Source organism: Nicotiana tabacum, chromosome 3 (genome assembly GCF_000715075.1).
Source record: "Nicotiana tabacum cultivar K326 chromosome 3, ASM71507v2, whole genome shotgun sequence".
In the NCBI taxonomy this organism is placed as follows: domain Eukaryota; kingdom Viridiplantae; phylum Streptophyta; class Magnoliopsida; order Solanales; family Solanaceae; genus Nicotiana; species Nicotiana tabacum.
The window spans coordinates 27754142-27768052 of record NC_134082.1 but is presented as its reverse complement, the minus strand read 5'-3'; the positions used below and the strand labels follow the sequence as shown (position 1 = coordinate 27768052).

The following is a 13911-nucleotide window of genomic DNA, read 5'->3' as shown; positions in this document are numbered from 1 at the left end:
AAAACCATGAAGCATGTCCCACTGGATCTGCTCTATTCCGTGAAGTGAATATGGTAGCAATAGATCAAAAGTCTGAAAGAATATATGTGGCTGTATGAATGTATGTGGGAGTGGCAAACGACGACATAATAATCGTCATTATGATTGTAATTATAAATAGGATAACAATAAAGGTTCTCAAAATAATCCTTCAGAAGGTGAATGTAATGTTTGTCATTGATGTGATATAAAAAGGCAGTGGATATATAAATGTCGTATGCCAGAACATTTTTCCATGCTTTATCAACTTTCCATCAAAAGAAAAGAAAACAAAATAGGGCATACTTAACCTTTCAAAATAATGTTGAAGTGGGCCGTATAAATAATTATGATAAATGCGAGGAAAAATAATAAGCTTATAATGAGAAGTCGTGATGCATGTCGAGATGATTATGATACATTTCAAAAGTGAATGTGGCCATATAAGCTAAATTTATGAACATGAATATGCTCATGATTGTTAAATCTGAGCACTCACCTCTACAAGATGTTGGAGAGGGATAAAGAGATTGGATGAACATGTCATTTGTTGCGTACCTATGGTTATCAGAAATTTTTTGCCAAGGCTTATGAATAAAATTATTAAGGAAAAAAGTAAAGCAAAAAATATTTCTTGCTTATAATAATTTTGCCATGATAATAATGATAATGACTTTCTTTCTAAAGAAGATATTCACCTTATGGATGGTAACAACTATGAACGTAAAAGATTATCTACCATTCATGCGGCTTACTACACACGTACTAGTATGATTGAATCGCATGATATAGTAAATAAAAAGTTTACTGGTCCAAATTTTTATTATTTGGCATGAATGGTTAGGCCATACCTATTCTAATATGATATGTAATATAATTGAGAATTCATAGGCATGCAATGAAGAACTAAAAGATTCTTCAATTTAAGAAATTCACTTGTGCTGCTTGTTTTTCAGAGTAAAAGATTAGCTAAAGTTGGGATCAAGATCCCCGCAACTCTGAAACATATAAAAGGCTGATATTGTGGATCCAATCACCTGCCATATGGACCATTTAGATATTATATGATTTTAATAGATACATATATGAGATGATCACATGTGCTTTTAATTACTATGATAATGTTATTTATAATTGTGAGGTTATATGCTCAAATAATTTAGTTAAGAACACAATTTTCAGATTATGCAATTAAGACAACTCATCTTGATAATGTTGGTGAATTTACATCCCATTCATTTAATAATTATTATATATCAACTGGAATAACAATTGAACATCCGATGCATACGTTCATATTCAAAATGGTCTAGTGGAATCATTCATTAAATACCTCCAATTAATTGCTAGATCAATGCTTATAAGAATAAACTTCCCATCTTGGTGTGGAGTAAAGCTATTTTGCATGCAGCAGCTCTTGTGTAGATCATGCCACAAGTTATCATAAAGTCTCCCCATTTCAATTGGTTTATGGTCCGGATCCAAATATTTGAATCTATGGGATATGTTCCAATTGCTCCACCACAACGCACAAAGATAAGTTCCCAAAGAATATTGACGATATATATTGATATACGCAACACTAGGGAAAGAAAACAAGTAACTGAAAAAAGAGAGAGATTGGAATATGTCGTCTCTAAGATATCAAGTAAAGTTTTCATCAGGGGGATGCATTGTACTTTTTTCTTCTTAACCATTATTTTATCCCGATTGAGTTTTCCTAGTAAGGTTTTTAATGAGGCATCATTTAACGTGTATTACAAGATGTGTTTACTCTTTTTCCTTTACTATGCTTTTCCCACTGAATTTTTCCTAATAAGGTTTTAACGAAGCACATTATCTTTTAAGTGACATCCAAGGGGTAGTGTTATAATTTCCGTGAATGTGGATGTCCCTTCAGTAACTTCTTTGATAATTCATGTACCAAATGAATGAACCCATTAATAATTGTAATTTGAGGAGACCCTCATAGATTATGTACCTGAAATCAAAAGAAAAGTACTCTCCCCCTCTCTACATCTCTTTTCTACTCTTATTTAACTAGAATAAGAACTCGTGCGATGCGCAAATAGTTTGACACAATATTAATCTAATAAAATTATGATCTAATATATCATATTAATTTAATAATTATTAGTTGTATTTTATTATTTAATATAGTATGCAGAAATATAATACAATCTATATAAAATTAAAGGACACACATCATATAGTAATCAAATAAATTATTTGTTCCTTTTTTATTTTTATTATTGAATTAGCAAGTACTTAGTACTATTGATAATTCTGAATGTTATTTATTTATCTTTTATTTTTAATTAATTCAAAATATAAATATCATAAAATTATCTCTATCCCCCTCTCTTCGTACATTCCTTTCTATTGTAATATTTATTTGATTAGTTTTCAAATTTTGTAGTTTATTAAAAATTTAAATAATGTAATATCTTTTTACTAAATTAAAATTTTAATTCGTCAAAAATATAAAGAGTATTTCTTTACTAAATTATAATTTTTAATTCGTCAAAAGTTATATTTATAATATCCTAATAGTATCTTTAAATTTTTGTATTTTTCATTTAAATTGACAGTTTCTTTATTTTTTGATTTTTGTTTTTTATTTCAAAATAATTTTGAAAAATCCAACTTGAAACTACTCCCCAATTTGAATGGATATTTTTTATTATATATTTGCATTTTTTTATTATAGCTAATTTTATTTTTTCTTATTTTTTTGTGATGACCTTTTACTTGTGTTGCAAGTAAATTCAGTGTTCCAAGGCCTAAAAAAACCACCTTTTTACCTCACCTTAATTTACGTGCGTGGTCCGGACCTATATCCGGAAAGCCTTCTATGTGAAAATATGAGAAATAGAAATTTCTAGAGTTAAAATTTAATTATGGTTGACTTTGGTCAACATTTTGAGCAAATGGACCCGGATCCATGTTCCGACGATCTTGGGAGGTCCGAAGTAAAATATGGGACTTGGGCGTATGCCCGAAAATGAATTCCGAGGTCCCAAGCCTTAGAAATCAATTTTTGAAAGAAATTGTTTTACTGAATTATCTAAGAAATGAAGAAAAGAATTAATGTTTGAAACCATTATTATCGGGCCCGTATTTTGGTTCCGGAGCCCGGTACAAACTTGTTATAGTATTTGAAAGATAACTGTGAAATTTGGTAAAAAAAATGGAGTTTATTTGACGTGAGTTGGACTTCCGGTTGAAGAGTTATGAACTTTGAGAGTTCTTGATGAAAATGTTGAGTTTTGAGGTTTGATTCATAATTTTACATGTTATTTTGATGATGTTATCGCACGAGTAGGTCCATATGATGTCTTTGAGTTAGTATGCACACTTAGTTTGGAGTTCCGAGGGCTCGGGTGAGTTTCGGGTAGGTACCAGGATGTCTTAGGCTTAAAACATGGATGTTGCAGGTTCAGAGAAGTGCAAATCTCTAAACCCGCCAGTGCTGACCGCATTGGTTTTAGTGTTGTCCACGGTGAGGGCTGTGCGGCCGCACTCGATTTTGTGCGGTCCGCATAGGTTCACTGGTCTGACTTCGGAAGCCTATATCTTTTGATCTACAAGGAATTTTGAGATAATTCAAAAACTAAAGTTGTAGCCTTCGTGTCTAGTTTCCATAGAGGTAAAGAAATCACAATTTGGATATTTATAGGAAAAGTTATGGCAAAAATACTAAAGCATGTCACTGCAGTCCGCATGGAGAGCTGTGCGACCGCACTCGATTTTGTGCGGTCCGCACAGAGGGTCTGAGATAGGTATATTAATACGGGATTTTCAGTTATTTTTCATTTTTCAAAACCCCAAAAACATAAGAGGCGATTTTTCAAACAACATTTCTTCTCCAAACATTGGTAAGTGATTTCTAACTCATTTTCTTTACTCCTTAACTTCTTTTTACAAGATTTCATCCTAGAATCTAGGGTTTTCATGGTGGAATTGGGAACTTTGGGAAAAAAAACTAAAAATATTGAAATTTGGGGAGTTAGACCTCAAATTGAGGTCGGATTCCAAAACCAATTATATATCCGGGCTCGGGGGTGAATGGGCAATCGGGTATTGGTTCGAACCTCAGGTTTTGACTATGTGGGCCCCAAGACGATTTTTGACTTTTTGGGTAAAACACTAGAAAATATATTTTCATGCATTAGAATTGGTATATTTAGCATTTATTAATGTTATTAAGTAAATTGTGGCTAAATACAAGCGAGTTGGAAGTGGAACCAAGAGGTAAAGCGGTAGTTGAAGCTTGATTGTGCTCGTGGCTTTGAGGTAAGTGTTTGGTATAACCTTAGCTTGAGGGATTAAGAGTTGTGTCTATTTGCTATGTGTTATTTGTTGAGTACGATGTATAGGCATGGTGACGAGTATCTATACGTTGGTGTCAAGCATGCCCGTGAGTCTTATACTATAATTAATGTGACTCCGTTTGTATTGTTCATGCCTTTTGTGATAATTTCTATTGTTGAGCAAGGCTTGTGGAAGTAATATTGGTATTTGAATATTGAAGAGCGTTGGCTCATTGTAAAATGAATTGAGGAAGTATAATTGGCAATTGAACCTTATAGAGCATTGGCTCAAATTGTAAAGTGAGTTGTGAAGTAAATGTGAAAAGGAAAAGAGAAGAGGATTTTGATATTGTTCCCTCGCCGGGTTTCGATTGTTGTACTGTTGTTCCCTTGTCGGGGTTTTATTGCGATTTCATTTATTTCCTTGCCCTTATTTCTTGTGATTATTATTTTGGTAAGAGAGTGTTAAAGCACGAAGGGGGATGCCGTGCACTTGTCCTTGATTTTCCTAAATCTTGCTGATAATTGAGTTATGTTGTCCTTTACGTTTATTTAATGATTTTCTGTTGTTACTTGTTTTTATTATGATATTATTGATTCCCTTGCCAGGATATTGTTGTTCACTTATTGTTCCCTTGCCAGAATTCTTTGTGATTATTGTTGATTTGTAACTGGGATCGGGTGGCACGCGTGCCACAAGATATAGCAAATGGGAGCGGGTGACACGCCTGCCACAAGATATAGCAAATGGGAGCGGGTGACATGCCTTCCACAAGATATATAAAATGGGAGCGGGTGGCACGCATGCCACAAGATATGTGAAATGTGAGCGGGTGGCACGCCTGCCACAAGATATGTGAAATGGGAGCGGGTGGCACGCCTGCCACAAGATAAATGAAATGGGAGCGGGTGACACACTTGCAACGAGATAAATGAAATGGGATTGGGTTGCACGCCTGAAACAAGATGTGAAATGAAAGTGAATTCTGCCTTTGTTTTTCTTATCCTTGTTAGTAGTTGGATTTCGGTTCCTTTATAATCCTATTGATATTCTGTTGTTACCTGTTATTCCCCGAAGCATGTTTTCCCCCTCCCATCTTTAATTATTTATTTCTGCTTTACTTTTCGCTGTACATTATATAACTGCACAGGTTTATTTGGTAGTCTGGTCCTAGCCTCATCACTACTTCGCTGGGGTTAGGCCAGACACTTACCAGCACATGGGATCGGTTGTGCTGATACTACACTTTGCACTCTTTTGTGCAGATTCCAATGTTGTAGACTTCGGACCGCAGTGAGATTGCTGCTTCGCGTTCATCTGGCGACCCAAGATAGTCCTGCAGGCGTCCACAGGCCTTGGCGTCTCCTTCCATCTATTATTCCTGTTTCTTTTGTATTTCCAGAGTTAGTGTTCTATTATTTCTTTCAGACCTTTAATTGTAGTACTCTTAGACAGTTTGTGAAGTTGCGACACCAGTCTTGGGTAGATTTGTTATGGAATGGTATTAACAGTGTTATTAAATCTTCCACTTATTAAATTTTGTTGATTATTAACTCTTAGTTCTTAATTGTTAATGAATTTGGAATGGAAACAAGGTAACTAATTCAGTTGGTTGGCTTGCCTAGCTTTCACTAGTAGGCGCCATCACGACTCCCGAGGGTGGTTAAACCGGGTCGTGACATTTTTTCAATTTAAAATATTTGTAAAGCTCCAACTTGAAACTACTCCCCAATTTGAATGAATAGTTTTTTGCCTTTTTGTTTTAATTATAGCTAATTATAAGAATCTTTATTTATTAACTCAAATAGAGTAACCAATTATGTCAAAATTTAAAATTTAAAGGTTTTTTTAGTTAGAAAGGGAGTGACAAAAACTACTCCTCAACTTCAATATGTATTTTGTTTTAAATATTTTCGATTTTTTACTTTAGCCAATTTATTTTTTTCTTATTTTTTGTTTTTTAATTTTAAAACTCCAACTTGAAACTACCCCCAGTTTGAATGCCACTTGAAAAATATTTTGTCTTAACAATGCCACTTGACTTTTTATATTTTTCATTTGAATAGAAAGTTTTATTTTATTATTTTATTTTAAAATAATTTTAAAACTCCAAATTGAAACTACTCACCAATTTGAATGTGAATTCTTTTATTTATATATTTCCATTGTTTATTATAGCTAATTTTATTTTTTTCATTTGTTTTTTATTTTTAAAACTCCAAACTGAAACTACTCCCCAATTTGAATGGGTAATTTTTTTTCTTTTTTTTTATTATAGCTAATTGTAAAATATCTATATTTATTAATTCAAATATAGTAATCAATTAATTCAAAATTAATATTTAAATTTTTTTTAGTTAGAAAGGTAGTTTATTTTGTTTTAAAACTCCAACTTGAAACTACTCTCAAATTTGAGTTGGCAATTTTTTACTTTTTCAAATTTCATTTTTTATTTAAAATAATTTTAAAACACCAATTGTTTTTGAGCTTTGTCCTAAAAATCTATACTTAGCGTCTTATGGTAATACCACTTAACATCATATAATTATTTACTTCTGTGTATGTGGATATATATATATATATATATATATATATATATATATATAAAAGAAAGAAACTACTCCTCAATTTAAATTGGTAATTTTTTATTTCTTTATTTCTGTTTTTTTATTTTAAAATAGTTTTATAACTCCAAATTGAAACGATACCCCAATTTGAATTGACAATTTTTTATTCTTTATTTTCGTTTTTTATTTTAAAATAATTTAAAACTCCAACTTGAAACTATTCCCCAACTTGAATAGGTTATTTTTTTAATTAATATTTTCGTTTTTTATTGTAGGCAATTTAATTTTTTCTTATTTTTTATTTTTAATTTTAAAATAATTTTATAAGTCCAACTTGAAACTACTCCCCAATTTGAATGGATAGTTATGTTTTTTAATATTTTCGTTTTCTTAATAGCTAATTATAAGATATTTATATTATTAATTGAAATAGAGTAACCAATTAATTCAAAATTTTAAAAGGTTTTAGTTAAAAAAGTAGTTTATTTTGTCTTAATAATGCCACCTGGCTTTTTATGGTTATGCCACTTTTATTATATATAGATAGATATTGTTCTATTTTCCGTTTATTTTATAAGAGAACAAAAAATAACTTGGACCAAAATGTAGTCTTCCTTTGGTCAAACACACTGAAAAAATGTACGGAGGGAGACGCAAAGGCAGATTAGCCACCATTTTTGGCGGCAAGACAATCTTTTGTTTAACACCAATGACATTTGATGCTTTGGTTTCGAACTGTTAAGATTCCACGTAGAAAAGAATAGAGACATGTTTTCTCTTGTTTCTCTTATTCCGTTTCTCCATTAAGATTTAGAAAGGAAAAGAGAATAACTCTTTTTGGTAGTCACAAGGGGTTCTATTGAATCCCTTCCTCGGAATATTATTCCGCACAAAAAGGGTAACAATTTTTTGTTGTTGGTGTTGTTGTTGTTGTGAATGAACAGAAAATGCCTTTGTCATTTTCGTCGGATGATGGTAGCCACCCCACCATTGTGGCCATTGATAAAGACAAGCACAGCGCCTCTGCTGTCAAATGGGCTGTTGATCATCTCGTGATGAGCAATCCGACGCTTGTGTTAGTCCATGTTCGGATAAAGAACTCAACAAATCGTAGGTACCCTCCCTCTTTCATCATATTTTCCTCTCCTTTAATTTTATCGCTCTCTTTTCATTTGATTGTTCAATTGAATCAAGAACTTGCATTATTTCAATATAGTCTCATCATGGTATCCTATACTGCTGGTTTTCTTAATTTCCCAAGTTGGTAATGTAGAAGAACTCTCTTTTGAGAAAAAAAGAAGTGGATTAAAAGTTTATATCTATTTCAGCATTCAAGCTAGTCATTGAATGCAGAGATGGCAATGGGGCGGGGCGGGCAAATCATAAACACGATAGGACAAGACAGTGGACCTCTTATCTGGGGAGCGGGTTTGGACGGGTAAAAACTAAGTATTTTCTGAAAATCAAAAGCAGGGGTAGGTTAAATGAAAATTAACAATTTTTACTGTTGAATGCACCCATTTCTTGAACCTGTTTCTCATAAAGTTGGGTATAAAAGAAAACTTAAGAAGGCGGGGCGAGTTGAAAATAGAGAGAAATGCTAAGAGGGGTAGGGTGGGTGAAAACTTTTGCAGTGTAAGGCTTCACCCGTGTTGCTCCGTTTGCTTCCCTAATTGAATGTTAATGACATATGCCTTCTATATGTATTCTTTATGATGGTATTTCTGCTTACTTTGTAGAGAATGGTGTTGTTCAAGGTTCAAATCGCGGATTGAGTGATCAAGATACTCCTAAGGTCTTTACACCTTTTAGGGCTTACTCTGCACGTAAAGGGGTACGTTAATCAATTTAGTAGACTAGAATACATAAAACAAGTTCATGTGGTGCTTTTGAGAAAATGCATATTAAATTAAGAACTTGTATCTTTCTGTTCGTGTTATGCCTTCTTCCTCGATGACAATTTTGCTATATGAATGCCCTATAGAAGAGCTTGAAATAATTTATACACGTCAATACTAGCAAAAACAATAAGATTCATACGTGAGAAACTTAGGTCAACAAAGCTTAAAGACTGCTCATCCTATAAGAGACCTGTAAGGTAACAAACCATCGTATCTTAGCGTAAATGCATTTTGCACCATTCGAGCAATATATTACGTACCTACGCAGCATCTTACATAACAAAGTGAGAAAAATAGGTTTATATCACTCTTGAATTGTTGATTAAATCTAACTTCAAGTTCAAATGATCGGTAAAGATAGCAGTGAAGGAGGTTGTCATTGAGGATATTGAAGTGTCTAAGGGACTTCTAGACTATATTAACAGCCACCGCGTCACCAACATTGTTCTTGGTGCATCATCAAGGAGTGCTCTATCCAGGTTCGTATGATCAATTACTTTTTCCCTTGCATGTACTCCCTTTGATTTGTGGATAAATACCTTACGGATGATGTTTCTCTTTCTATTTTGCAGGAAATTTTGGAGTCATGATGTGCCAACTATCATAAACAAGTCTGCACCAGATTTCTGTACTGTATACGTGATTTCGAAAGGAAAGCAACAGTCAGTCAGACCAGCAGCAAAACCTTTTGCTAGTTCTTTGTCATCAACGCTACCATCTTCCCAACCGTGGTCAGCAGCTAGGCTAAGTAATTACTCTGAATCATCAGATGTATCCAGGTACCAAATAACTGAGAATGTGTTCTGGTCAACCTTCTTTTTAGTATTGTTGAGCTTGGGAAAAACTCGCGCACTGACTGCTTATTGTCCTTAACTCTGAAAATTTTACTGAGAAAAATATTCGGCAAACATTTCAATGAAATATGAGCTGTCTGAGGACAGGTTAAGGCAAGGCAGCTGGGCCTATTTCTTATGAATTTGGGTGAGGGAATCTGAAAGGATAAACCGGGTGAGCAGATTTTCAGCAAATGGAAAAGTGAAAGGTGCTTCTCAGCTAGCGTCAGGGTCGGGATCGGGGTCACTGTAGTGGCTAGGGCGAGTCTTCCTACACTACCAATAGCCTTAAAATTCACAGATACTTTTGAGCCCAAGTGCATTTAAATTAGCGAGCACATGAAAACAGAAATGAAGCTATATCTACTGTTTGTATGCTTGTCTTCAAGAATGATTTAACCAAAGATTGTCACTTTAACTTCTCATGATGCTACTAGGTATCCGAATTAAACCCCAAGAATCACCAGTAAACTTGTCATAACTTATGCAAAATGAATCTTAAGCAATTCTAATTCATTGTATTCATTTCCAGTAATTTTGGCAATTTCCAGTCACTGAGTACTCCAATTATTAGACATACCTTGGTGTAAAAAGAAAATATTAGTTATTAAAGATGTTAAAATCAATGCCATCGAAATGTCTTTTGTTACTTTTTTTTTCCAAATATTTTACTATGAAGACTTAGTTTGTCATTATACACAAACTTATCCGACGTGGCTAAGTGAAAGTAAGTTTAATCAGTGCCCCTAGTTTAAACTGCAAATCATTAGAAGTTTGACTGTTGAAAACTGCATAGACTAACAGCTTAAATTCTGATGCTCTATAAGAGATGGTGATAATTCTTGTTTGTGTTGAGCTTTAATAAACTAATGCTACGAAACAGGTCAGTATATACGAGGCCAGAGCAAAATATTGTAGGTTCTGAAATGATGAAGCCCAAAATTGGACCATCTAATGCATCAATGGACAATCTTGACGTTCATACTAAAGAGCCCAAGAATTCATATAGCCGCAGTTCTCCGTCTGATGATAGAGGTCTCTTTGCACCTCTTAGCCATGGATCAGTGGATATCACAACTCAAAATCTTGATTTCACTCAAGTTTCAGTAAAAGACAATTGTTGCTCCTCATCTTCAGTAAGTGAAATATGAATATAGACATTCTTAACTATTTTGATTGTTGTGAAAGAAAAAGCAGTTTCATTTAGTAATATATTCTTCATCAATTGCTATATGCAGTGGGAAGCTGAGATGAACAGATTAAAGCTAGAGCTAAGGCAAACCTTGGATATGTATAACACAGCTTGCAAAGAAGCTGTCTCGGCAAACCAAACGGTATAACTTTTTAAGTGTCTAGAACCGCAAGATTAAAAGTCATTTAAACTATTAGACAAACGGCATGTAAAAACCAGCCTTCTGCAAATTAAAGTTCCTTACATGTGTTTTCTAGGTATAAACTTAGAAATACCGGAGATGCACTTTGAAAGAGCTAATAGGGCTAAATGCTGGTCTATGTTGAGTGGACTCTCAAAAATGCTGCCTCATCCGTGTCAGATCCTCCGAAAATACACTAGTTTTGGAGGATTGGGGACGCACCAGATGACATTTTCAGAGCGTTGGAGCAACATAGATGCTAGTGATGCCTGAAATCTGTTTCTTCAATGTTAACTAACATTTGTGGAAGTGAATATTCAGTCCATTGTTACTTTGAATTTTTTTTTTAAAACAAGGCAGATATCTAGATCAGGGGTTCCATGTTTCAACTGAACTTGTATAGTAAATTAAAAATAAAGTAATAAAGATTCTTCGGGCAACCAACGCCAGGACCACATGGCTGCATCCAAGCAACACCATAAGATCAAAACTTTTATATAGAAGAATGATAAGACACATATTATTAGTTCAATGTATGAATTAAAAAGTAATACGTGCATTTTCAATCGTTTGTAAGTTTCTGAACAAGTTGTTACTGTGTCTCTGATCCCACACAAGCCCTCTGAAACACGAACTGGAAAGTAAGAAGTTTTTCTTAATTAGCTTTCTCCCTCTTCTTATCCTTGGATAAGTTTCACATGTTTCATGCTAAGTCTCGTTTTTTCTACTTATCGGAGTTACATATGTAATGTCTTCTAATTTTCAGGCTAAAGAGCTTCATCAATGGAAAATGGAAGAAGCAAGTAGGTTCAAACAAGCCCGTATTTCTGAAGAGGCAGCTCTCGCTAGTGCTGAGATGGAAAAAGCGAAAGGCAGAGCTGCCATTGAAGCTGCTCAAAAAGCACAAAAGTTGGCTGAGATAGAAGCAAAAAGAAGAAAGTATGCGGAGTTGAAGGCCAAGCGAGAGACAGAAGAAAAGAATCTAGCATTAAATGATCTATCTCGGAGCGATCTCTGCTATAGGAAATACACAATAGAAGAGATTGAGGCCGCCACCAAAAACTTCTCAAATTCAGAGAAGATTGGTGAAGGTGGATATGGCCCTGTTTACAAAGCGAAACTTGATCACACACCCGTTGCCATTAAAGTTCTGAGATCCGATGCTGCACAAGGGATGAAGCAGTTCAAGCAAGAGGTATGTTATCTCTCCAATTTATTGGCAGAAATTGATCTTATGATGCATATTATGAATATAAGGTATAAAACATATTTTTTGTTTGGCTGAATAACTTTCTTCTTTATTGAATTCTGTGCATTAAGTCAACTATAGAGTTATTTTATACTGGATCACTGAAGGGAAGCATGACAAAATGCCAGTTTTAGACTGAAAAATTTATGTATCTTGAAGCATTCTAGTGCCTAACATGATTATTTTTATGTATATGCTTAATCTAAAACTTTTTGTTCTGTGTATATGCTTCAGTTACAATTTTTCGAAAAGCACTTTTAAGAATCCATTTTTAGTGTTAGATATGCACCACGAACCCTTTTCTTTTTAAAAACTAGACTACTGATTAACGTGGAAGTCGGCTATATATCATACATTACCATAACTTTAAGGCCTCTACTCTCTCATCTATGCTATCAATATACCATTTTGTAAATACTTAGTTGATTGACTTGCATAGGGAGTTTTCACAAGCCAAATGCTGTTGCACATTTTGCAAATTTAACTTTTGGATGGAAATTATTAGGATTCCCTTCTCAAAGGATAGGCTTTGTCATTTACAGGTTCAAGTCCTCGGTCTCATGAGGCACCCAAATATGGTTCTACTCTTAGGTGCATGTCCCGAGTATGGATGTTTAGTTTATGAGTTCATGAATAATGGCAGTCTGGAAGATCGTCTGTTCCGGAAAGGTAACACCCCTCCAATCCCATGGGAAATTCGGTTCAAAATTGCTGCTGAAATTGCTACGGGGCTCCTATTCCTTCACCAAGCAAAACCAGAACCTCTTGTCCATCGTGACCTTAAGCCAGCCAACATTCTTTTAGACAGTAACTATTCGTGCAAAATAAGTGATGTTGGGTTGGCAAGGTTAGTTCCACCATCTGTAGCAGATTGTGTTACACAATATCACATGACTTCAGCTGCAGGAACGTTTTGTTACATTGATCCTGAATATCAACAAACAGGAAAGTTAGGGACTAAATCAGATATATATTCACTTGGTGTGATGTTGCTCCAAATTATTACTGCAAGGCCCCCGATGGGTTTAACACATCACGTCGAGAGGGCCATCGAGAACGGAACATTTGCAGACATACTAGATCCAACAGTGCCAAACTGGCCAATGGAAGAGACTCTTAACTATGCAAAATTGTCACTCAAGTGTGCTGAGCTGCGGAAGAAAGATCGACCTGATCTTGGTTCGGTCATATTGCCTGAGCTTAATAAGCTTAAAGAACTCGGAATGAATAGCAAGCCAAGTACAGACTCTTAATGTTTTCTTATTCACTTTCATATGAATGATCCCATTTGGATAATATATAATGAGGAAAGAACCTGTAGCATTTTGGCATCAACTAGTCCAATTATATTTTTTCTAAAGCAGATTGTTGTCACAGAGATTTGCATATGAACTATTCGAATTGTATGTATAAATTTCTAAGCATTCATTTAATGGTCAAATCTCATTCTGCTGATGGATGTGCCCCCCGTTGCTGTTAAAAAGTTCTAAATAGGAAATAGGAATACAGAAATTTACTTTCACTGAATATATAGCAAATATCTTTAACGTTTGTTGAATAAGCATAAACTCTTAAGCTGCTTTTTCCTACATAGCCTACAAGGCTACAAGCACAGGAGGAGGCCGGACTTGAGGCCGTAGATCCAAAGAATGTTAA

The 13911-nt window shown here is 34.3% G+C and overlaps 1 protein-coding gene across 1 annotated transcript; it reads left to right on the top strand.

The window, feature by feature from the left end:
• Window positions 1-7530: 7530 nt before the first annotated feature.
• Window positions 7531-13710, top strand: LOC107800847 (U-box domain-containing protein 35). The gene is made up of 8 exons (XM_016624089.2): window positions 7531-8009; window positions 8639-8733; window positions 9158-9279; window positions 9373-9579; window positions 10517-10769; window positions 10872-10967; window positions 11773-12201; window positions 12798-13710. Exons 1-8 carry the CDS (start codon window positions 7847-7849, stop codon window positions 13506-13508), a joined length of 2076 nt encoding a protein of 691 aa, XP_016479575.1. The 5' UTR covers window positions 7531-7846; the 3' UTR covers window positions 13509-13710.
• The last annotated feature ends 201 nt before the right edge of the window (window positions 13711-13911 follow it).

Coding starts and splice junctions, on each gene's coding strand:
- LOC107800847 (XM_016624089.2), top strand. CDS start 7,847: ATGCCTTTGTCATTTTCGTCGGATGATGGTAGCCACCCCACCATTGTG. Junction 9,580..10,516: donor GAATCATCAGATGTATCCAG/GTACCAAATAAC, acceptor GCTACGAAACAG/GTCAGTATATACGAGGCCAG. Junction 10,968..11,772: donor CTGTCTCGGCAAACCAAACG/GTATAACTTTTT, acceptor TCTAATTTTCAG/GCTAAAGAGCTTCATCAATG.